Here is a 26,993-nt window from a genome sequence, read left to right on the forward strand (position 1 = left end):
GGTGGAGGGCTAATGCTAATTATAGAGAAGAAATTTAACTGTAAATTGTTGCAATTAGAAACGCCGGCAAACCATTAAATAGCTTTGTTCAATACTGATAATTTCCAAATTTGTTTGATATATTGTCAACTCAGTCTTTAGGAGTTAAACATTTCACCATTAATTGAATTTATCACAACCAATATACACCCATCAAAACCTACTATCATACTTGGTAATTTTAATCTTCATATGGATGTTCAACTGTTATCTAATACTTGTCAGACACTAGCTGATGTCATGGAAGTGTTAGGCTTCAAGCTAATTACAGATAAAACCACACATAAGGCAGGACATTCATTAGACCTTACATTTATCAATAGCACTGCATTTAATGATTTAGATACACAATATTCACAAATTCCTTGGTCTGATCATTTTTTGATTTACTCAACAATAAAATATACTGGTAAGTTAAAAGAAAATACAGATGAGCCAATTAAGTTTAAATATCGCCCACCTTTTAATATGGAAAGATTACAGGACGCATTACAAGAGAAATTGCTAGAAATTGATTTGGCAAATAGTGATACAGCAACAACTTCATGGCTGAGCATAACGAATAACATAGCAGATGAAATGAATCCAAAGAAATCTTTTGTTAGCCACAAGGAAGCAAAACAAACTAAACACTGGTATAATCCACAATTGAAGGAAGTTAAACGTAGACTGAGAAATAATGAAAAACAGTGGAAAAGGAACAAAACAATTGAAAATATAACAAAATACCGAACTTGTCTGGCATACTATAAAAAGTTAATTTTAAATTCAAAAAAAGATTATAGCTCAAATATAGAAAAACTCACAAACAATCCTAAAACCTTGTTTAACATTGTCAGTAATCTTACCAAGGATAGAACTACTCTCTCTATAAACTTACCAGAGACTAGATGTAACGAAATAGCTCTTTTTTAGAGACAAAATCTTAGATCTAAGAAGTAAGATTAATTAGAGATGTGAATCTGAACAGGTATCGGTTCGGATTCACATCGTGAAATTTTTATCTTGCAGTCCGATCGGGTTTTGTTTTTGTTTAATCGAGCAGATAACCAGATAACCAAAAAATACAGCAGACTCTTTAAAATGAGTTTGTTAGTATCCCCCACCCTCCGGACCGACCCCCCCCCCCCCCATTTTTAAATACCTGGTGGTCCAGCGGGGGTCCCAGGAGCATTCTCTCATGCTCGGGCCGTCGGCTGCCAGTAAACAAAATGGCGCCGATGGCCCTTTGCCCTTAGCATGTGACAGGGTATCCGTGCCATTGACCGGTCCCTTCACATGGTAGGAGCAATGGACGGCCGGCGCCATCTTTAAAAATGGCGCGGGCCATCCAGTGCACCTACCATGTGACAGGGGCCGACCAATGGCACGGATACCCTGTCACATGCTAAGGGCAAAGGGCCATCGGCGCCATTTTGTTTACTGGCAGCCGACGGCCCGAGCATGAGAGAATGCTCCCGGGACCCCCGCTGGACCACCAGGTATTTAAAAATTTGGGGGGGGGGGGGTTCCAGAGGGTGGGGGGATACTAACAAACTCATTTTAAAGGGTCAGGTTGTGTCCTTTCTTCCCACCCCCCCATAACGATAAGAAAACCCACTAAATTAATCGTGGGGTTTCCTATCGCTATCGGAGACGCCCCCGATATCTGACGATATTGAAAATATCGGATGACATTTTCAATAGTCAGATAACGATTCACATCCTAATTAATATTACAACAAAACAAGAAATAAAAATATGTCCGAGGGAATTAATAAAATGGTCTTCCTTTGAAGAGGTTTCGAGTGTTGAAGTTGAAAACAAGTTGAAAACTTTAAACCCTGCACCTCATGCACTCAATGCTATATCCATTTGTGATTTGAAAATGGTCACTGAGATAGTGACCCCCATATTAGCAAATATCATTAATCTATCCTTGATAGAAGGAAACTTACCGGATACTTTAAAGGGAGCAATTATCAAACCCATAATAAAGAAGAAACAGCTGGATTCAACAATTCTAAGTAATTATAGACCGGTTTCCAATTTACCACTGTTGGCAAAATTAATAGAAAAAACGGTACAAAAACAACTGGTAGAACATTTAGAAAATAATAACATTTTGTATCCATCACAGCATGGTTTTCATAGACATTATAGCACGGAAACTTTACTGCTTTCGCTGTCTGATCATATATTAAGAGGTTTTGATTATGGACAACATTATCTTCTGATTTTATTAGATCTATCGGCGGCGTTTGACACAGTGAATCACGAAATGATAAAAAGATTGATGGACATTGGTTTACAGGGAAATACTATAGCCTGGTTTAAATCATAATTAAGTATTAGGTTTTATCACATCTGCATTAAAAATACAACATCGGAGAAAATAGATCTGCAAACTGGAGTGCCACAAGGTCGGCACTTTCAGCTACCCTTTTTAATATTTATTTGTTACCGCTATGTCATCTATCAGGTTGAGGAATTGTACATTACATGTATGCAGATGACATACAAATAATTTTACCAATTGATGACACCTTAGAGAAAACAATGAAACTAGCAAATATATTTATTGGTTTTTATATACCGCCGCTCAGAGATATCGCGTCGGTGTACAGAGAACGAAAAACATACGCCGTAGCGTTATACATAGAACAAGATAATAATAGTTGAAAACTAATACATAAAAATATTTGCTATTATCAAACAATTGCTAAATCAGATGGAGTTAGTAATAAACATTGAAAAAAATGAATTCCTGCATCTTGAATGGAAAACTACAAATTTAGTTACAACTCCGATAAAATTACAAAATAATCAAATAATAATATTAGCAGAAAAGTACAGAATTTAGGAATAATAGATACAGAACTAAATTCAAACAACATATATCTTTAAAAGTAAAAGAAGGATACGCAAAACTGATACTTAGGAAATTGAAACCTTTAATGTTTTCTAATTTCAGAACAGTACTACAAGCACTTATATTTACCAGTACTGATTACTGTAATTCTTTGCTGCTAGGATTACCATACTCCTCAATTAGACCTTTACAGATTTTGTTAAATTCTGCAGCCAGAATCCTCACAGGAAAAAAGAAAAGGGATCACATTACTCCAACACTAGCAGAACTGCACTGGCTACCAATTTAACAGAGGATACATTTCAAAGTGTTATGTATAGTACATAAACTAATCTAGCTCTCTGCTTCAAGGCAGGGGGGAATGAAGACACTTGGATCTATATTCAGTCAACAACCAAGGACTGAATTACATAGTCTGGATAAACAGATATGCATGGGTGTAGCTTGCTTATTGCGGTGGTTAATACCCCTAACTAATTAAGCTATTTCACTTAGATGCAGTTCCAACACTGCTCTCTACATTAATGCGGGGGTGGAAGGGAAATAGAATAAAAAAGGTTACTAAGAGCCAAGAGTAACAGATAAATATGAGAGAGAAAAAAAAAGTGCGAAAGGTTGCTGGGCAGACTGGATGGGCCGTTTGGTCATCTTCAGCCGTCATTTCTATGTTTCTATGACAATAAGGTTGAATGGCTTAATACAGCTCTGCGGTTACATACACCCCAGAGAAATCTTCGTTCTGCTAGCAAAGCACTATTATCAATCCCTTCGATAAAGTCGGTACGTTTGACACAAGTGAGAGATCAAGCTATCTTATGGAACGGAATTACTCTTGAATTAAGAATTCAGCAAAACCATAGATTATTTAAAGGAATGCTAAAAACATGGCTTTTTAAACAAGCATTTTGTAAGGAACAGGAGAAATAAATATTGGCGACAGTTATGGAATCTTTTTAACAACAAAACTATTATTTGATTTTAAATACATAACTGCAGTTATGGTCTTAATGATTGCACGTTAAATTTTAGTCTTAATTTTATTATGTCAATTGCTGCTAGATTATAGATTAAGGTAAAATTTAAGGTACGATTTATTTTTGATTAGATGATTTTTGGATGAACTATTTTAAAACATTTAAGTTTTAATACATAGTTAAGATTTGATTTATGCTTAATATTTTATCACTTTGTACCGGATTTTAATATGTTGGTACTTTTAATTTTATTCTGTAATTTATTTGGTGCCTGGATGTAAACCGTTGTGATGGTAAAATACTTAACGATGGTCTATAAAAGAATTCAAATAAATAATGCTTGCAGATTGTTTCCGGTGCTCGGCCCTGTCTTTCCCCAGCGCCGAGGAAGCCGATAATCCCGATGTCTGAGAAAGCGGGGAGATAATCAAGGATCGATCCTTGGAGATACTAGCTAGAGGGACCGCAAGGGGAAGCAGGTCAGACAGCTCCCTGCGATCTCTTGAAGGGATTGACGCAGGCATAGAGGACTTCAGGGTCCCAAAAAGTCTTTCCATTTTATCGAGGCATGCCCGATGCCATTTGGGTGTCATCTGGTCGCACAGACTGCACCCCCGGACATTGTGCGAGGCCCCCAGGCAGAAGATGCAAACCTTGAGCAGATCTATGATGGACATGGTCACGAGGGTACTGGGGGCGCCAACGAAAACTGGTCAACGCCATGAAAAACACCCCGCATGTGGTCGATGATCGACGGACACCTGAGGCGAAGAGTCAGGAATTGACCGCAAAGTTGGGAAAAATGGCAGAAAAGACCTACTGTACCGAGGCGGCACCGACCATGAAGGGGGACCAGATGAGGAAATGGCAAAAGGCTCTAATATCTAGAAAAAAGTGGAAAAAGAAAGAGCTCCACGGACCGCGAGGCAACCGTGGAAAAGAAGAGACTGAAGGGGGACCTCGCATGGACAAGCAGATAAGTAGCAAGCTGGGCATGCTCAGTCTGCTGGTCAAAGCTTCTAGAAACTTTGACAAAGGTTTTCTGTGGCGGGCTCCACTGGATGATGTCACCCACATGTGAGGACTACCAATGTGCTTGTCCTAGGAGAATGTTATGGTCTTGAGGTGTTTTGAGTGGATTCTTGGGTACTGTGGAGATGACCACACCCACAGGGAGGAGCCCCATGAGGGACCACACTACTAGGCTAGACTCGGGACGCACAAACACAGAAACTCGTCTTTTATTATATAGCTGATATATACCACCAGGAGGTGGCAGTAGTGAGGTGATCCAGAGGTAGCAGTCCAGGGACCCTCTCACAGAGATTGCATAGGGAGATCCGGATGCAGGTTCCCAGCGCAGCAGAGCTGTAGATGAGAGACTGAGAATGTTAGATTACTCACTAAGTTGTTAGCTGTATAGGTGGAGATCCCAGCAGGCAGAAGTAGTTGAACACAGGCACCGAGCCCAGGAGAGCAGGCCCTCGAGGAGCGAGTGCCTGATCCCAGATAGGCACCTGAAAGAAAGCAAATGGCCCCCGAGGAGCGGGTACCCAGGTTAAGGAAATACCCTGAAGGGCAGAGAGAACTTCCAGCGGCAGCAAGGAAGCGGCAGAATAGCTCAGACCGGAGGCTTAACATCCATTCACGATCCTTGCTAATTCGATGAGCTAGCAAACAAGGGCAGGCTAAATACCCGGATGGTGTGACATCACTCGAGGGGGACGCCCCTAGGTTCCCGCCACGATGTGAATAAAGACGCAGGTGGCGTGCACGCACGCACTCTAGGAGACCCTTAGTAGAAACATGGCATGACGTTTTGCCATAGCCGTTCCTGAAACGCCGGAGACAGCGGCAAACAGACGCGGCGGTATCCATCTTCCCAAGGCTAGCGGAGGGAGCAGAGAGAAAGGTGAGGCACAAAAGTCGAAGCCGTCTGAGACTGATGGACGCAACAGAGAATAGGCAGAATAATTAACTAATTTAGATAAAATGCAGATACCATTTTTTGTAGGAGCTTAGGGAGAGTTTGAAATGCTACCTTATGGAAAAACTGCAGGTATAGAAGATAATGAACCAATGCTTGTAGCTCACTTATTCGGTAGGCCAAGGTAACTGCCACTAGAAAACACACTTCCACATGAGGTATTTGAGAAATAGAATATAGGGGCTCAAATGGTGGCTTTGTCAAAAAAGTAAGGATGATATTGAGATCCCAAGACACAGGGGGTCTGCAGCGTGGCTGTCTGACCTATAATTCCTTCATGAATTTAGACAAGGGAATACGTTTAGATGGGACCGTTGCTCAGTGGAGCTTAAAGCGCTATGGCACTAAAGTGTATGTGGACCAAGGATGTGTCCAGACCAGACTCAGACAAGTGGTGCAGTTAAGACAATAGATGGCGCGGGTCACAGGAAAACGGATCCAGCTTATGTGTAGAATACCATGTTGAGTATCTTTTCTACTTAAAATTAAAAATTACATCTAGTAGATGGCTTTCTAGCACAGAGAACAATGTCTTTCACCTGCTTAGGCAAACAGAGGTCGGCTAAGACTGTGTGTTCAATACCAATATTGTAAGGTTGAGAGTCTTCAGAGCTGGATGGAGTAGATGGCAGTCTTCCTGAGAGAGGAAGAATGGGTCTATCCCAATGTATATCGGAGGGCATGATAACAGTTGTACAAGATATACGTACCAAACTTGTCTTAGCCATCATGGAACAGTAAGAATCATTCGGGCTCAGTCCCACAGAACTTTTGGAGTGTTTTTGCAATAAGTGGTAATGAAAGAAAAGAGTCTATAAGGTCTGTTTACCAATCCAGCAGAAAGGTGTTGTGAGTCATACGGTGAGGGCTGGGAAGTTTGGAGCAAAATTGATCTAGTTTTCAGTTGCGCTCTGATGTGAATAGCTCGATTGATGGTCAACCCCATAAGTGGAACAGTCAGTTGGCAATGGACTGTTTGAGCAACCATTTGTAGAAGATCCCGCTGAGACAATCCACTAACATATTGGCTATTCCCGGAAGATACACAACCTGAAGAGTCATGTAATAACCCAGTGCCAAATGTAAGGTTTCGCGAAATAGCTCAAGACCCTGTGCCACCTTGTTTATGTAGAACATGGCGACCTGATTATCTGTCTGAATCATGATACTCTGTCCATGAAGTGCATGAAGGCATGCAGGGCATTTCTGATGACACTCAGTTCAAGAAGGTTGATCTGGAGGTGGCATTCTGCAGAAGACCATGTTCCCCAAGTTCAGCAGCAGCTAGTGTGAGCACCATAGCCCATGGTGGACATGTTGGTCAGCAAAGTTACCTGATAAAGGTGTGGACGAAGGGGAGCTCCATCCCGAAGTACTTGCAACTGTAACCAACACGACAGCTCTTGTCTTATCTCTGGTGTGAGTCACCAGCTGTCTCATCTCCGGTGTCATTAGTGGCTGTGTGAGCTGGTTCCATTGTATAAGTAACCCCCATTATAGGCAGCAAATGTGTAATCACTTTAGCAGGACTACATGGCTCGCAGTCGCCATATGGCTTGAGAGCAAAATCTCCCCAAAAAGGGAAAGTCAGCAAGGTTTTTATGAACGTCTTCCCCAATACTGCTCGATCTGAACCATGCCAAATGGCACATCCCAATAGAAGCTGTGGAAGTCCTTGCTGTCTTGTAACTGACTTGTAGACTGAGCGAAGATGGTGTCACAGTTTCTTTCAGTACGTAAATTCTTTCAGGTTTTGATATGTGTGCCTGAGCTTGAGATCAACATGGAGACGGCAACTGACCCAGAATCCTCTGCTATCTTAGCCTTTCTGGCTATGTAAACTTTAAATGTCCTTCTGAGACTGACCTGGAGGAATTCCAAGAACACCTGGACAGCAGTTGAAGCTGGCGACAGTTTGTGGTGCTTAATTATAGGCACCACAAAAGCAGAAGCCAACTGTCAGAACTTCAAGCTAGAATGTCATTACAGGGGCAACTGTAACAGGGGCATCTGTAAACACAGCACCCAGCCTAAGATATAACGATTGCCCTGAACAGCAAGATTTTAACAGAACAAAGGATTATATAAAGAATAATGGTAAATGGGCCCCAACTTGGAGAACTGGTCAGGGTAATGTAGGGATACTCTATCATGCTATTGACATGACAACCTATGTATATGATACACCAGCTGGTCATGTAACTTAAGAATTTCTGACCTAGTACTGTATTGTATTTTACCTATAAAAGAAGGATCAGTTCATATATATGACAAGATGCTGGTGGTCAGTTTGTCAGAGAAGTGGCATCCAGCATCTCCTAAGAATACTTATATTGCTCAATAAAAAATACAAAATCTAAGTGTTCTTATATCCATGGAGAAGCGTCATAAGCGTGTTTGGCGCATAACAGTTTAGTAAAGGTGAAGGCAAGAATTGCTCAATGGAGTCAGAATGTATGAATGGTTTTAGGTTCTGTATGCAGTCATGGATCTATTTCTCCATGTAAAACTGGAGGTATTTAATGCAGGCTATTAACATGGTCCCTTGGAACACCTTCTTTCCGATCTTGTCAAGGCGAAGGAAATAAGAATGCAAACAAGTCTTTTTAGACTTCACCATCTGGTGAAGAAGCTGCACCACCCCCGTTTCCCAGGGATTTGTTCATCCAGTAAGCTTCTTGAGTGTTGTGACATCTGAGCTAAGGATTTCCCCCCATATGCATCTGGACTGCATGTGAAGGCAAAGATTTAGGTTTAGAGGAGATAAGATTTCTCACTAGCTCCATAATCTCTGTACGCAGATTGGACTCCTTGCATACCTAATTCTTGAATGCTATACCCATCTTTTCAATACATTTTAAGCAAGATCTTCTAGGGGAGAGATGTATGGTCCGGTGGGAGCAGAGGTGTATCTGATGGGATACCCCTAGAGCTTCCTGGACTTCCCTGGTGATGGAGCACTCAAATCAAGAGTGTTATGATGACTGCCATAAGGCAAAAGTGTAATGGGGTTGAGCCAGGTACAATAAGGGTGGAAGATGGTCCTCTGATTTGGAGGAACCTGCTGCCCCTGAGGAGGAGGAAAGTAGGTATTTGAAGTGCTCCAGGTGTGACAATAGCTGGAGAAGACATCAGAACAGCCTGAGTGAGAAGTATGGCAACTCACCAGTCATGGAAGCCATAAAGCCTCGGACGATGTCTAATCTGTTTAACCAAAGATGGAGTCCTCTGAGCCGGTGTCAAGGAGGAAGGTCTTCTGAGACTAAAATGGGGACTCTTTACACTATTGGAGACTTGTCAAAAGACAGAGGAAAGGATGGAACAAATGGGCTCTAGGGACTCCAAGTGTAAGCCTCAAATCAAGAGCTACGAGACTAGTCAGAGTCTGGCAATTGGAGGCAGGAGATAAAGTCAATTCTCCTCAGTGGACACACTGGGAGAGCGAAAAGTAGCATGCAGGATCTTCTGAGCATAGAGCTCATGGGAAGTACAGGAAGAATGGGTGCCGATTCAGGCTTTTCCCCCCTTGTGAACATCTGGACTGGTGGGAAGCAGCAGCTGAGTGCATCAACCGAAATAATTGAGCGGGAGCTGTAGGATGCACCAAATGGTCCCACTAGCAGTCCAGATGCATTGTGAGATTTGTTGTGCATAGACAGAGCAGGCATTGATGAAGACATCTTCAATGAGAGTTTTGACACATGATGATTTGAGGAATGCGTCAAACGCTGCAATGTGCCATCCTCCAATACTGATGCTCCATGCAAGGTTTTCTTTATCATAGGCACTGGTATTTTGGGTATCGACAATGCTGATACCGGTGCTTATGTTTCTTCAACGCACTGGCTGGTTCTGCGGAGTAGTTGTGTTTCATCATCACTTCGTGCCAGGTCTCTGAATTTGGGTTACCCTACAAAGGAGATGAGAGGTCTTCAAGGAAGTTTATATCAAATGGCTTCCCAGGGAGCCCGAACAAGTTTGGATCCGGGAAGACGACTTGCTGCGACACTGTGTTTGATATAGGCCAGCCATCTTGGCCACCCTGGAGTGCAGGGACATTCAATCGCAAGCTGGGCAATTTGTTTGGTCGTTTTTCGGCCCCAGACAGATGTAGCAGCAGTTGTAGCCATAGGTGATGGACATTATTTGACAACAGGCACAAGATTTAAAACAGTTAAGCGTAGTCTTTCGTTTACCATTCATGATCTGCATAGGGTTCCAGAATATGGAATCCTAAATCATGACATTCTATTAAAAAGATTAGAAAAATAGGATTATGCAACACAACAATCAAATGGTTCAAATCATACCTAAATAATAGATACTTCCAAGTGCAAATCAAAGACATAATGTCAGAAAAAATAAACCTTCAAACAGGAGTTCTGCAGGGATCAGCCCTATCTGCCACACTATTCAACATATACATGCTGCCATTATGCCACCTGCTAGCTAGTTTGGGCATCTCACACTACATATACGCTGATGATATTCAATTAATACTTCCAATTAATGACTCAATTGAGAAAACATTAAACTTAGCCAACATGTATCTAGATATAATAAAACAGCTCCTAAACCAAATGGAATTAGTTATTAATATAGAGAAAACAGAATTCCTACAACTAGAACGAAAAAAACATCACAATCGTTCAAAACCCAATCACAATCAATAACAACCAAAAAATACAACTAGCTGAGAAAGTACGAAACCTTGGAGTGATAATTGATACGGAACTAAGTATGAAACAACATCTCTCTAAAAGTAAGGGAAGGATACGCCAAACTTATGACTCTTAGAAGACTTAAACCACTACAAACGACTTCCAATCAGTATTACAAGCATTAATTTTTTCGAGCACGGACTACTGTAATGCCATTCTACTGGGATTACCCTATACCACGATAAGACCACTACAGGTATTACAAAACACAGCTGCAAGAATTCTAACTGGTAAAAGTAAAAGAGACCATATCACCGAAACCCTAATTGAACTATACTGGCTACCCATTGAACAAAGAATACAATACAAGACTCTTTGCACCATACATAAATTAATACATGACGAAAAGGCAGAATGGCTGAACACAGCCCTTCGCATACACGTCCCTAATAGAAACCTGAGATCAGCAAACAAAGCACTGCTAACCATTCCTTCAGTAAAAACAGCTAGACTAACTTAAGTAAGGGATAGGGCCCTATCCCTAGCAGGACCTATAATATGGAACACCATGCCTTTAGAAATCAGAATGCAAAGAGACATCAAAACATTCAGAAAAAGTTTAAAAACATGGCTATTTAAGCAAGCATACCACAAAGAGAATGGAGAATAGAATCCAGGGAAATGTAGGATGTGGTCAGCAGAACTCCCACACACACACATACCATCTTACTCGAATTGTGTATATTTTATTTTATTATATTTCAACAACATAGGACTAGATTTAAGTATTAATTATCTTATAGCTGATATAGATAGAAGTAGACATGACTTATCACACCCAATAAGTAATATTTAATATGAACTATGTTATAGTATTTGATGGCACCTGTTTAGTTAATATAATTTAACACATTTAAGCAACATGAAATTATGTGCCTTATTGTGAACCATTGTGACAGCATCTAGCTTAACGATGGTAATAAATAAATAAATAAATAAAATATTGTTCCTTACAGAAAAAAACACTGCTCCTTACTTTCTATTTTTTTTTAAGGTAGCACTTAGAAGTGCTATTTGGTGTACTGTGGAGCAGCAAGATAGAAAAAAATGAGGCAATTCAAAAAAGTTATGGATAAAAAATAAGAGACAGATGCCTTAGCTCTGACGAAAGGAGACTGATGAGGCTTTTGAGGCAATGCTTGCACGAGAACTCCTGCACATACTAAGTAGAGCTCAACATTCTACTAGTTTGGAGAGTCAAGTCCATTTGTCTGCTTATCAATGGAAATGATAATTTAATGCTTCTGCTGACATGAATACAGTCTACTTGCCTGACAATACAAATTTCATGCATTAGGACATTAAAGATTAAAATACATTAAAACCTGAAGGCCAAATGGAATTTGGTTGAAAACAAGCTAAACACAATTTAGAAGAAAAATTAAAACATTTCAGCAAAATATGGGAGCATTTCCTAATTATGTAAAATAAAATGTAAAAAATTATTTTTGTCAGGGTTCTCATTTAGTTTACTAAATTACCAGGATTGGTCTTCATTACCTCAGTTTCTGTTTTCAACTGTTCAATATACAATTTTCTCCTTTCATTTGCATTCTTATCTTGCACAACGATTTCACGCCAGATTCTGCTTACTTTCCATATACTGCAAAGAAAAAAATAGCATGCAAATACTTATTTCATGTTTTTCATAAATGAAAATTATTCCTTAACTGCTAATTTTCGTTCCTGTAGTACCATGGATCAGTCCAGACGGTGGGTTATGTCCCCTGTCCAGCAGATGGAGTCAGAACAGAATTTTGGGAGAGGTTCTATATGACCTCATCACCCTGGTCTCTAACTTCAGTATCTAGTCTAGCCAAGCCAAACCGAAAATAACAGAGGGATCAAGTAAATATTCCCTAGAAAATTACAAACTGTATTACAATTCAACATTAACGGTAATATGGAACTTGCCAAAAAACAGAACTGATAAATAACAGACCCTGGCAAACGAAAACCAGGAAGAACAGAAAAGTCAGGAGAGGATAGTCGAGCAGAGGTGACCCACCCAATAATATCTTCAAATGAAAAAAAGGGAAGGGTGTCTGGACTGATCCATGGTACTACAGGATTCGAAAATTAGCAGGTAAGGAATAATTTTCATTTCCCTGTACGTATCAGGATCAGTCCAGACGGTGGGATGTACCTAAGCTTCCCTCCTATGGGCGGCTGTGGAGAGCCCTGCTCGAATAACTCTATCTCCGAAAGAACCCGCCTGGAGGTGCTAGAACATCCAGGCGATAATGCCTTGCAAAGGTATGTAACGACTTCCAAGTCGCTGCTCTACAGATCTCCTGAGGTGAGACTGCGCTATTTTCCACCCAGGACACCGCCTGTGCGCGGAGAGAATGAGCTTTAACCCCTAGAGGAGGTTGTTTACTGACTCCAATATATGAGGCCACGATTGTTCCTTTTAACCAACGGGCGATGGAAGTCTTGGACGCCATTTGACCTTTTCTAGGGCCCGACCAAAGAACAAAAAGATGATCAGATGTACGGAAATCGTTCATAACGTGCAGATATTGCATCAAACACCTTTTTACATCCAGCTTGCGTAGCTCCCTAGACTCGTTCGCCTCAAAAGAAGGTAAATCTACCGACTGATTAAGATGAAAAGCCGAAACCACCTTAGGAAGAAAAGATGGAACCGTGCGCAAAGACACCCCCTTCCGTGGAGAAACGGAGGTAGGGTTCTCGACAGGATAGTGCCTGAAGCTCCGATATCCGTCGCGCCGAACTAATTGCCACTAGAAAAATAGTCTTGAAGGTGAGATCCTTGAGAGAGGAGTTACGCAGGGGTTCAAAAGGTGGACCACTAAGAGCCCTCAGGACTAAGTTCAGATTCCAAGATGGACAAGGAGAACGTAATGGAGGTTTTAAATGTTTAACCCCCTTAAGAAAACGAACAACATCCGGATGGGAAGAAAGAAGCGAGTCCGTCCCGGAATGTAAGAACGCACCTAGAGCCGCCACCTGAACTCGAACAGAGTTATACGCGAGGCCCAAGTTCAGCCCCTCCTGTAGGAACGAAAGAATCTGAGGGACCGACGCGTTAGAGGGCTGAATATCTTGCGACCCGCACCAAGTGTCAAAAACCTTCCACACCCGGATATAAGTTACCGAAGTAGACTGTTTACGCGCCCGCAGTAGAGTCGAAATGACTTCTTCTTGGTAACCTTGTCGTCTCAGTTTGCGCCTTTCAAAAGCCAAGCCGCTAGACAGAAGCGATGTGCCTGCTCGAAAAATATGGGACCCTGCCGAAGTAGATGTGGAAGATGACTGAGGCGTACCGGACTGTCCGTGGCTAAGAGAAGAAGGTCCGCAAACCAGGGACGACGGGGCCATTCTGGGGCTACCAGAATCACCGGACCTTGATGGATCTTTATCCTCCGTATTACCTTTCCTACCAGAGGCCATGGAGGAAAAACGTATAGGAGAACGTGCCTTGGCCATGGAAGAACTAGAGCGTCGACCCCTTCCGCTCCATGCTCCCTTCTGCGGCTGAAGAAGCGTGGGGCCTTTGCATTGCTTGCGGTGGCCATGAGGTCTAGGTGAGGACGCCCCCAGCGAGGAGATTATCAGATTCATCGCTTCGTCCGATAATTCCCACTCCCCTGGATCCAAGCGCTGCCGACTGAGAAAGTCTGCTTGCACGCTTTCCACGCCTGCGATGTGGGAGGCTGCGAGACGCAAGAGATGTTGTTCCACCCTAATGCATCAACTTGTCCGCTTCCAAGGAGACTTGGAGACTTTGCGTGCCTCCCTGACGATTGATGTAGGACACCGTGGTCGCATTGTCCGATAAAATCCGAACCGCCCTGTGATGCACTCGAGGGAGAAACCCTTTGAGAGCTAGACGAACCGCTCTGGTCTCCAACCGATTGATGGGCCATCGTGACTGTACCATTGTCCACCAGCCTTGAAGTGAACTCTCTTGACAGACAGCCCCCCAGCCGACAAGGCTGGCATCTGTGGTGACAACAATCCAATCCGGGACCTCCAAGGAGAATCCCCGGGCTAGGTTTTGAGGGTCCAGCCACCACTGAAGACTGTCTAAGGTTTCCCTCTGAATTGGAAGGAGCACCCGATAGTCCCGCGACGCTGGTTTCCATCGGGATAGTAGGGCTTTTTGCAGAGGACGCAGATGAGCGAAAGCCCACGGTACAAGATCGATAGTGGAGGCCATGGTTCCTAGTAGCTGCAGATAATCCCACGCCGTGGGTTCCGGTAGAGACGAGAAAATCAGAACTTGATCCCGGAGAGCCTGTGCTCTTTCCTGCTTGAGGAACACCATGCCCTCCCTTGTGTCGAAACGCGCCCCCAAAAACACCAAGAACTGAGAGGGAACTAGATGGCTTTTGGCATAGTTGACAATCCAACCGAGAGACTGGAGTAGTCGAAGTACTCTGCTGACTGCTTGACGGCCTTGTTTCAAGGACTTTGCTCGAATCAGCCAATCGTCCAAGTAAGGATGGACTAGAATGCCTTCTCGGCGCAAAGCCGCCGCCACCACCACCACCATGATTTTCGTAAATACCCGGGGCGCCGTGGCCAGGCCGAACGGCAAGGCGCGGAACTGGAAATGACGACCCAGAATCTTGAACCTGAGGTAGCGCTGATGCTCCCTGCAGATAGGAATATGAAGGTAGGCTTCTGTGAGATCCAACGACGCCAAACATTCGCCCTGATGTACCGCTGCCAAAACCGAACGAAGGGTTTCCATAAGAAAACGAGGAGCCCGTAGAAACTTGTTCACCGTCTTGAGGTCCAGAATAGGAAGGAAAGAACCCTCCTTCTTCGGTACCACGAAGTAGATGGAGTAATGACCGCGACCCAACTCGGAGGCGGGAACCGGCACTATTGCTCCGAGGGCGCAGAGCCGGTTGAGAGTGTGATGAACTGCCAGTTGTTTGGAACGGGAACCGCATGGAGAGAAGAGAAACCTGTCTCTGGGCAGATGGACAAAATCCAACGCGTAGCCGTGCTTTAGAATGTCTAAGACCCACTGGTCCGATGTCAGCTGGACCCACTCCTCATAAAAAAGGGCAATCCGGCCCCCCACTTTGGGGATCGGATCGTGGGTCCGCCTGGCATCATTGGGTAGTCTTGAGGGAGGTGGAATTAGCTGAGCTCCGTCCCTGTCCCCCCCTACCGGAACGGCGCCCAAGAAAGGGCCGGTTCCAAGAACCTGAACGATATGACGGATTACGAGGAGTTTGACGACGCATGGCCCGGGTTTTCCGCTGATTTCTGGCAGTATACCTAGCTGAGGAATAGAAGGACCTCGAAGTCCTCGGACGGTCTTCAGGGAGTTTGTGAACAGCGTTCTCGTTGAGGGACTTGATAATTTGGTCCAGATCCTCACCAAAAAGGAACCTTCCCTTGAAGGGAAGAGACCCTAGGCGCGTCTTAGAAGAGGCATCCGCCGACCAGTTCCTAAGCCACAGGAGACGCCGAGCCGAGACCACCGCCACCATGGAGCGCGCAAGGACCCTGAGGAGGTCATAAAAGGCATCTGCCCCATAAGCTAGGACGGCCTCCAGTCGGTCCGCCTGTTGGCCTTCCGCTTCTGGCAATTCCTGCGAAATGAGAAGTTGTTGTACCCATCTTAGACCCGCTCTCTGTGCCAAGGCGCTACAAATAGCTGCCCGCATTCCCAATGCCGAAACCTCAAAAACTCTCTTGAGGTACACTTCTAGTTTTCTATCCTGGGTGTCTTTCAAGGCGGTCCCACCCGTGACAGGGATGGTAGTATGTTTTGTAACCGCCGAAACCGCCGAATCCACTGCAGGAACTTTTAGGATATCCAGAAAATCTTGTGGTAGGGGATAGAGCTTCTCCATAGCCCTGCTGACCCTGAGGGTCGCCTCAGGGATATCCCACTCCCGGGAAATGAGCTGGAGAAAGAAGGATGAGTAGGAAAAGCTTTAGCCAGGGGCCGAAGCCCCGCTAATAGAGGGTCTCCCTTTCTGACATTAGGATCCGGATCGACCGGTTCCGGAGGAGGGTCGATGTCCATTTCTCTCAAAATGTGAGGAATAAGATCCTCTAATTCTTCAGGTTGAAAAATTGCGGAGAACCCTCGGGTCATCTCCTTCCATTGGAACTGCTAAGGTGGGATCATCCCCCGAAGTATCCCCTGAAGGGACCCCCCCCTGACCATCAACGAGGGGTCTAGGGGGCAGAAGATTGCTCTTGGAGGGGTTCAGGATTGCCTCCCGAAAGGTTGAGCTGTGGTTTGAGAGGAAGGTCCCCCCCAGAGGGGCTGACAAACGTACCAGCTTGGGGGGCGTGGGTCCCGGGAGATCCAGCGGTGCATCCTGGTATTGCAGAAAAGCTTTGTGCATTAAACAATAAATTCGGGGGAAAAAGAAGGTACTCCCCCGGTAGAGACCCCCAGGGGTTCCCCCTCCTGGTGTCCAGGTCTCTAATTTGTTCGAAGATGTTCTTGGAAGCGGCGCTGAGGTAAACAGGGAGTCCTCCTCAGACATTTCCCCCTCAGAGTTGGATTCCAAAATGGCCACCGTTCCCGCGCTCAGCGGGGAACGGGGCCTGCCACTTCCATGCTGCACGGTCTGAACCGCCCGCTAACGTCCCCCGCTGGAGGGCTGGCTTCCCCTTCGGGAAGGCAGCCTGAGCACTCCCCCTCAGAAGATAGGTTTTCTCCCTGCCGGCTGCAGGAAACGCAAGCCGCGGAACGCGACATCTGACCCGGTGAGGGGAAAGAAGAAAATGACTGCAAGCGCGGCAAACTCCCTCGCGCAATAGCCTGTGCTCAAAAGAACCAGCTGCCCCCGCTAACCCGAAGAACCACCGAGGAATAGTCCCTCTCGGTAGCTGGCGGCCCCGGGGAATTGAAACGTCACGGGGCCGCGGGTAAGCAATAACGTCTGTTGAGAGGGGGGGGGGGGGAGGGGCTGGCACCAACCAGCGTACACCCCAATGAAAGCTTCGAAGTAAAAAATAAGAAAAATGTCTACCTGAGGAAAAAAATAAAACACACTTACCCCAGTACCAATACCCCCGAGAGAGAAAGAGAATGTAAAGAAGAGAAGGCAGGCCTGTCAGCAAGCTCCGGTGAAGGAATTTTTTTTTTTTTCCCAGAGTACTAACAGTGCTAATAAAGCTTCTCTAAATTTAATAATAATAAAACACTCTCTTACTTGATCCCTTAATACTTTAAAAAGAAAAGAGCCTAGAAAAAAAAAACTAAGCTACCACAGTGGTAGCTGCTCTCATCTGCTGGAGTCAGAACGATACTGAAGTTAGAGACCAGGGTGATGAGGTCATATAGAACCTCTCCCAAAATTCTGTTCTGACTCCATTTGCTGGACAGGGGACATAACCCACCGTCTGGACTGATCCTGGTACGTACAGGGAATAAACTGATTTTACTTTAAACAAAAGTTTAAAAAGTGCATATGTCAATAACAATAGGTTTGTAGCATAATAGTCTAATCTTGGAAACAAAACAAAACTAACTATAAAGAAGTAAAATCTGCCTTTCTACTAAAATAACTTCAGTTATTCCAAATAAGAATGATTTGAAACAAAATATAATTTCCAACAGCTATTCTGAAGCAAATTTATTCTGAAACATTATACTACAATAAATTAGTTGCTGTTTTGTACTATTATGGATAAGCTCCCTTCTGACTGACTCAGACCACAACAAACATTCATAAATATAAAGGTACAGTATTTGATATTTTAGCTTATGTTATATATTTGAGGTAAACATGTCAAAAATATAAATTGCCTACAAATAGTTATATCAACGCAATAATTTAAATAATGTGAATATTACAGTCAGCTTTATTACCTAAATTATAAAAGTAGAAAAATACAAACATGTTATAAAAATACATAATAAATCCACGGAAAAATACATAAACAAAAATAAGCACCCAATATTCACATATCAACCATACACGCTTGCAGCCATACCTTATCATGCACAACAAACATGATTACTTACAAATGTAATCATCTAAAAAAAAACAACATTTACATCACTCCCATTGTTACAAATCCCAACATGTTTCATTCAACACGAGCTTCTTCAGGGAATTAACTCAAGATGTTATATGATATCGGAAAATTGCCCATGAAGATAAATAGATGTAATTGGTCCCACAAGGAAAAAACAAATGCTCTAAGGTGATTTAACATAACGGAAAACCTCACAGAGATCTTCTATTTTCTAACATAGAAACAAAATTTTAATGTATAAACATATCAAATAATAACTATATACAATTATATTCATTTCTCTACTATACTTATGTATCAATATTCACATACTACCAAACATTACCATCAATGTATAAGGAACTTGTATCTTAATCACAATCTTACTCATAGGGTTCTATTTTTGAGGGGATTACTCCCAGTCTGCAGAAAGTGCGCCACCACCACGGCCAGGCATTTTGTGAAGACACATGGGGCTGACGCTAGACCAAATAGCAACATTCTGTACTGGAAGTTCTATTCTCCTACCATGAATCGGAGATACTTCCTGTGACTTGGGAAGATCTTGACAAGGATGTAAGTGTCCTTTAGCTCGAGGGAGTATAGCCAGTCCCCACTTTGTAGAAGAGAGGATCAAGGTACCCAGGGAAACCATCTTGAACTTTTCTCTTTTTAGAAATCTGTTCAAGGCCCTTAGCTCTAGGATGGGACACAGTCCTCCTGTTCTCTTTGGAATCAGGAAATACCTGGAATAGAATCCCTGCCCTCTCTGCCTTGGTGGAACAGGCTCGACTGCCCTGGCCATTAAGAGGGTGGAAAGCGCCGCAAGCAGTACTTCCTGATGCACTACCGGCTCCCAAAAAGGACATGGAGGGCAATTTGGTGGGACACCCAATAGGTTTAATTGGTATCCTTGACGGACGATGGATAGCACACACTGGTCAGAGGTTATACTGGGCCACCAGTTTGGAAGAATCATAGCCTCCAGCGTCTCAGGTACAGGCAAACTTGCTTTTGCTCCTTCTGATCCATTCAAAACCCAATTCCGGAAGTTGCCTGAGGCGCTGGCTGGGAACTCTCTGCTGCCCGGGGCAGCCGCAGGAGCTCACATGCTGCTGATGGGAGTGAAGGGGCAGAGGACAGTACCTCTCTCTGGTGATAGAAAACCTACCTCTACCCCTGCCTAGTCATCCTCCCTGGATGAGGTCGATGGTTCCGGAGTGCAGCGGAGAACTGTTTGAGGGTCTCACGGTGGTCCCACAACTGGGCCACTGCATTCCTCATCCTTTCTCCAAAGATATTCTCCCTGTACAAAGTACATCAGCAAGCATTCCTGAACTTCTGGACAAAGATCTGAGGCCTGCAGCCATGCCATACTGTGGGCGCCGATTCCTGCTGAAGAGGCCCTGGCTGCCATTTCGAAAACATCATAGGTCGCACGGATCTCGTGTTTTCTGCGCTCCAGACCCTTATGCAACAGCGACTAGAGAGAGTCCTGCTGCTACTGAGGCAGCTGCTCAGCTATCTCCTGCACTGTTTCCAGAGGTCCCGCAAGTACTGGCTCATGTATTGTCAAGCATTGCCACCTGGAACACTGTCAAGCATTGCTGTCTGGAACACTTTCCTCTCAAGAGCATTTAATGCCCTGTGGTCCTTTCCCAGTGTGCCATGAAATGGGTCTGACAGTGCATGGCCCTCTTGAGGGAAGATTTGATGACCACGGATTGGTGGGGGGAGCTGATGCTTATCGAATCTGGTAGCCCTTCCTGGATGAGGTAGACCCCGTTCGTCTTCCTGTTAACAGGAGGTACTGGGAAGGGGTGTTCCCATATTCTCAACAGCAGCTCCTTAAGGATATTGTGCGCTGGGACTACCATGATTTCTTAGGAGGCTCCACAAACTGGAGGACCTCCAGCATCTTTGTCTTGGCATTTCCTCCATCAATAACTAAAATGGAATGGCTTCCGCCATTATCCGCACAAAACCTGGGAAAGATAAGTCCTCCGGCAGATACCTCCTTCGCTCTTCTGGAGAAGACTGTTCTGAGGAGAGACCTTCTGAGCCCTCGAAGGACTCCTCTATAGTATCATATCCCCAGGGATACTAGGGACCCTCATCCTCACTGTAATTGACAGAGGATGGGGCCCTGGGTGCTCGTCCAGAGATGCAGTCATCAGTAAACCCAGTACAGGTCCCGACAAAGTTGGATGGGGGCAGCAGGCCGCTGCGTTTCTGCTGGCCTAGGCAGAACTTCTTCAGAGGAGGAACTGGCAACAATTACCGCCACAGGAGCGATGGCCTGCATTACCCGCTCCACTGTCAGCTGGATGCACCGCTCCAGCTCCTCCTCAAAAGTTGCCGAAGCCAACAGTGACTAGGAGGAAGGAGTGGTGGCCAGATCTTCTTTGGATCCCCAAGGTGGATCAGTGACTGGCACCAGGACCGGTGGAGACAGTTGCAGACCCCCGGCATCAATGGAGAATGGGTGATCCTTACCATGAGGTCGCTTCAGAGGCATCATGGCATGAGCCGGCTCATCCCCATGCATCGAAGGCGACCAGTGGTGATGCTTCCTCTGCTTCCCTCTGTGCTCAGCCCGATCTTTACCTGGTGCAGAGATCGAAGATAAGGTACCCAACTTCCTCGACCTGGAGAAGACCGAGCATGGCCGGTCTCTGGCGCTGCATCCATTGGCTGCATTGATGGACACGATGGTCTCGCCAATGTCGATGGCATGGTGTCCATCGGTGAGGCTCAAAGGTCCACTGGAATAGACACCGCCAATGCCAAAATCAATGGCTCGGACTTCCCCAACCCAAAGAGTTTATCCATCTTGTTGAGTCGAGCGCGACGTCTCTTCGGGGTCATGTGGGCTCATTTGCGACAACTCCAGACATCATGCTATGCACCCAGGTTGAGGACACATATGGGGATCCATGATAGACATGGCCCTCGGGCACAGGGGGCTTTGACAAACAGCACTTGTGGCCATGACAGAGCAAAAAAAAAAAAAGAGGGATGCAAAAAGACAACGATGGCTGCAGGCAACAAGGCATCGCCGCCATGGGGGAAGTCAAAGCTAAAGAAAACTTATCTAAAATACCGAACACCTAGCTGAAGTGGTTACAGGAGGAACTAAGAGGGATCCAGTGCAGATAGAAAGCAAAAAACCAGAAGAAAATATCAGGGAAAAAAAAGGTTTCCACAAGTTTAGGAAAAAAGCAAAGAGCCTCACTCATACGCAATGCAAAGTTCCACGAAACAAAACAGACTGAAGAGTGGACCCCCACCTGGACGCCTGGTATAGGACATGCTGGGCATGCTCTATCTGGCAAGTCAAAGTTCTGGAAACCTTGACAGACGTTTTTCCGTGCCAGGCTCCATCAGATGATGTCACCTATGGCAAGGACTACCAGCCTGTTTTATCCTTGGAGAACGGCTGTGGATGCGTGATAAAAAACTTTTTATCCTTCCCACAGACGTTAAATCCCATGTTAGTGTACGTTAATCTATCACGGAATGCAGTAGGACTCCCTAATTTGCATTAACTTCTGCTACTTGCATACTAAAATTAAAATTTGCATACCAGTTTGTGTTACAATATTTATCGCGAGCACAATGCCCTTTTACACATTAGGGCCCTAATGCATTTTGATGAATGACCCAGCTAGCTAGGTAGTAGACTCTTTAGGGAGGCAAGCAGGCAACTATTTAACATGGCTAAATCATCCTACTATTTACAGAAAACACTATTTATGGTAATCAAATTGTGCTTTCTCTATTGATAAGCAGGGCTGAATTGGCAATGATATGTGGAGTCCCAGCTTGCTGAGTAAGCAACCCAGACACCACCATGGAGCATAGAACAGGCTTCACAAAACTGCTTATCCAAATTTACTATCTTTGAGAGATTGCCCAGACAGTGATGGGATGCAAATATGTGTACCGACGACCATGTTGGAGCTTTGCAGATATCTTAAAGTGATACTGCAACTGAGGCAGCTATGGCTCTGACTTGATAAGCCTTGATGTAGAGTGTAGCAGTGTGTGATGGAATTCTGCTAACCAGTTGGACAATGTATGTTTGGATACTGTTATGTCTAGCCTGTCAGGATTGTATTAGATAAAAAGATGAGAAGCCTAAAGATGAGACCGAGTTTTCTTCTAGTAAGCTAGTACCTTTTTACAGTCTAAGGTATGAAGGGCTTTTTCACCTTTATGAGTGTGGCGCCTTGGGAAGAACATAGACAGCACGATGGATTTGAGAGTGTTCATTCAATGTTATAAGGAAAGCTCTCTCTTGGAGAGAGTCTATCCAGGCTCCAATTAACTTTATTTTCTAGCAGGGATTTAGAGAAGATTTCTCAAAATTCACCAGAAATCCTAATGTATTCATTTTTTCAGGGAGGTTAACACACCTTCCTGGGAATTTGCCATTATAAGACTGTTGTCCAGGTATGAGAAGACTGATGCCTTGTCATCATAGGTGTGCTGCTACTACTGCTAGGCATTTGATGAATACCCTCAGTGCTTCTAACAGGCCGAAGGGCAGCCCTCTGTACCGATAGTCATGCCAGAAGGTGGAATGGATGGGAATATGTGCATAAGCATCCTTCAGATCTAGCATGCATATCCACTCTCCTTTCTGGATAAAGGTAAGTATCATGTGAAGAGAGTTAATTTTGAATATATTTTTTTTATATACCGACATTCGATCTCAATCGAGATATCACACCGGTTTTACATTTCAGGTACTGTAGGTATTTGTCTATCCCCAGAGGGGCTTACAATCTAAGTTTGTACCTGAGGCAATGGAGGGTAAAGTGACTTGCCCAAGGTCACAAGGAGTGACAGCGGGACTCGAACCCTGGTCTCCTGGTTCATAGTCCACTGCTCTAACCACTAGGCTATTCCTCCTCCCTATATTCCCAAAGTATATGATTGCTCAGGTTTCTTAAATCTAGGATGGCTCTCAATCTAACATTTTTTGGGGGAATAAGGAAGTAAAGGGAGTAGAACCACAGGCCATGGTTATACAAACAAACAATTTCTATCACTTACTGTTTGAGGAGCTACTCCACTGCTAGGTGGAGTTATATTAAGTGAGAGAGATTCAGGTTGAAGGCTGAGCCATGAGGCAGTACTGGAAGCTGTGAGAAATGAAAGCAGTTTCCAGATTCCACAATCTTGACAGACAGCGATCCTTGGTGATCTTGAGCCACTCTTCCTAGAAGGGCTGGATCCTCCGCACTACTGAAGAGGATTGATTTGAGTGTATTCTAAAATTTAGTCCAGGCTTGGGCTGCACATGCTGAGCTGCTTTAGGTTAATGGTGTTCACGCTATCTAAAGCATGCAAGAGGTTGCCGTTGCTGCGGAAGCAGCAGAGACTGCATCTGGTACCTTTGAAATTGCCGGAAGGCAACTCTGCAAATACTGTCTTTGAAAATAGTAGTAAGGGGGATCACATGGTGCAGTGAAGGGAAGAGGATATGATTTCCCTTCTTGGCTCTCCCTTTATCGCAATCCTCCCTCACCCACTTGAATTTTTTTTGTTTTAAAAGCTAACTGGACTTTTGGAGTATTGTTTTTCAATCCCCCCCACCCCCCCAGATTATTACGCAATAAAAATGTCCACAAGGATGTTAAAAAAAAAAAAAAAAAAAAAAAGGAGAAAGAAAAGGAGAAGCAGAAAGCACCTGAATTCAACATGGTGGAGGCAACAGAGTCTGCAGAAACCCATCAGGCTGCATTGGCGCCTAGGGTAGTGGAGTTAAAAATCGGCAGAGGTGACAGCATTAGAGCCAGAGCGGAGGCAAATCTTTGATAAGCTGGAGGAAGTCTCTTCTACCATGACTGGCTTTGAGTGCCATTTTACTGAGGGAGAACAGCGAATTTCCAACAATCATGATGGTCTAATTGCGGCCCATTCCGAAATCACCATGCTGCAAGCTAAGATTACAAAACAAGTGGAGAAGTTGGACAACATGGAAAACCACTCCCAATAGGACAACCTAAGGTTTCATCAGTTACCTGAATCGTTGGCGGAACCTGACCTGCAAGGGTTTTCTCGAATCTTGGCTCCCCACTGCATTAGGACTTCAGAGAAACCACGGCTGCCTGCGGATTGTGAGGGTGCATTGGCATGGCTCTAAAAGAATGGCTTCTGAGAGACCATGGGTGGTTATTGCAAAATTGCTTCATTTTGCACATAAAACAGAACTATTTCAAGCGCTCTGTGCAGGGAAGCATCTCCGTTACGACAACTGAAAGATTTTCGTATTTCAAGATTATTCTGTTGAGCTGTCTGCATAATGATGGGCCTTTCCACCCTTATGTGTTCAGTTATTCAAAGCTGCTTTATGCCCCAGCTTGACTTACCAGGCAAAGTTATGTGTGTCCTCGGACGCAGGAGTTTGCTGGTTCTCTAAAGTGTCGGAAGTTCAAGCTTTCCTAACAGAGTTGTCAGCAAGAAATCTCAGACTTATCAGCCCACAGATGCACTGCCCTGAGATCTGATAACTGGCGTGTATTCTTGCTTCCTTTTCACCTCTGTGGTTTCTCAGAGATATGGGACAACTGGACCGGAAGGACATGGTTACTCTGCTTGCCTAACTTTTTATTGTTCATAGCAAGAATTATTTCTCCATGAGAGTGTTTTCCTGGATGGGGGGGGGGGGGGGGGACACAACAAACAGCTGTGTGCACATTTCACTGATCTCCCTTATTAAGTAATGGGGGTTTCAGGGGAAAAGTATGCATTGTTGGGGACAGGAGGTTGGGACTTTTATGGTTTTGTGGGCTCTCCCTATTGGGTTAACTCAATTTTTTGATATATCTTGCGACGTTTTATTTGATTAGAGGGAGGCTTGAACTATGGGGGGAGACTCATGCTGGGAGGCTCTCCTGCCCTGGACAATGTTTTTCATTAGTTTTCCTTTTATGTCTGGGGGAAATTTGGCTGAATGAAGGTGCAAGGGAGTAAGATAATATCGTGGAATGTGGGTGGGATAAATTTAGTAATTAAGAGATCAAAAATTCAAGGCATTAATAAAGCAATCTTCAGCTCTTGCTCTTTAGCAGGAAACTCCCTTAAGTGATACAGAGCATGTTAAGCTGCACTGGGAATGGGTTGAGGGGTTAAAGGAGCACTTAGGGAATATAAAGAAATCGCAGAAAGACTAAACAAATTCTTTGCTTCAGTGTTTACTGAAGAGGATATTTGGGAGATACCCATAAGAACATAAGAAATTGCCATGCTGGGTCAGACCAAGGGTCCATCAAGCCCAGCATCCTGTTTCCAACAGAGGCCAAACCAGGCCACAAGAACCTGGCAATTAACCAAACACTAAGAAGATCCCATGCTACTGATGCAATTAATAGCAGTGGCTATTCTCTAAGTAAACTTGATTAATATCCGTTAATGGACTTCTCCTCCAAGAACTTATCCAAACCTTTTTTGAACCTAGCTACACTAACTGCACTAACCACATCCTCTGGCAACAAATTCCAGAGCTTTATTGTGCGTTGAGTGAAAAAGAATTTTCTCCGATTAGTCTTAAATGTGCTACTTTCTAACTTCATGGAATGCCCCCTAGTCCTTCTATTATTCGAAAGTGTAAATAACCAATTCACATCTACTCGTTCAAGACCTCTCATGATCTTAAAGACCTCTTTCATATCTCCCCTCAGCCATCTCTTCTCCAAGCTGAACAGCCCTAACCTCTTCAGCCTTTACTCATAGGGGAGCTGTTCCATCCCATTTATCATTTTGGTTGCCCTTCCCTGTACCTTCTCCATCGCAACTATATCTTTTTTGAGATGTGGCGACCAGAATTGTACACAGTATTCAAGGTGCGGTCTTCACCATAGAGCGATATAGAAGCATTATGACATTTTCCATTTTATTAACCATTCCCTTCCTAATAATTCCTAACATTCTGTTTTGCTTTTTTTTTTGACTGCTGCAACACACTGAGCAGACGATTTTAAAGTATTATCCACTATGATGCCTAGATCTTTTCCTGGGTGGTAGCTCCTAATATGGAACCTAACATTGTGTAACTACAGCAAGGGTTATTTTTCCCTATATGCAACACCTTGCACTTGTCCACATTTGTGCAGACTGTTTTCAAGGGTGACGATTCATATGAAGTGAACCAAATCATAGTGAACCTGCAAGACGTGGAAGCCAGATTGACAAACTGAAGAGTAGTTAATCACCTGGACTGGATGGAATACACCCCAGGGTGCTGAAAGAATTAAATACAATTTCAGACTTATTTCAATTAATTTGTAACCTATCATTAAAATCATCCAATGGCCATCTTCCAATCTTCAGGTACAATGTAATCCTGATATTTAAAAAGGGCTCCATGGTGATCCGGGAAACTATACACCAGTGAGCCTGACTTCAGTGCTGGGAAAAATCATGGAAACTTATAAAGAATA

General features: G+C 44.0%; 1 protein-coding gene across 3 annotated transcripts in view; it reads right to left on the reverse strand.

Moving 5' to 3' along the window:
- Positions 1-26,993, reverse strand: part of FBXO43 (F-box protein 43) — a 236,775-nt gene that overhangs the window by 136,116 nt on the left and 73,666 nt on the right. For all 3 annotated transcript variants that reach the window (XM_029591793.1, XM_029591794.1, XM_029591792.1), the window contains exon 3: positions 12,073-12,175. In XM_029591793.1, coding sequence (XP_029447653.1) covers positions 12,073-12,175 — 103 coding nt within the window. The remainder of the gene's footprint in view (positions 1-12,072; positions 12,176-26,993) is intronic.

The sequence above is a fragment of the Rhinatrema bivittatum genome, chromosome 2, assembly GCF_901001135.1.
Source record: "Rhinatrema bivittatum chromosome 2, aRhiBiv1.1, whole genome shotgun sequence".
Taxonomy (NCBI): Eukaryota; Metazoa; Chordata; class Amphibia; order Gymnophiona; family Rhinatrematidae; genus Rhinatrema; species Rhinatrema bivittatum.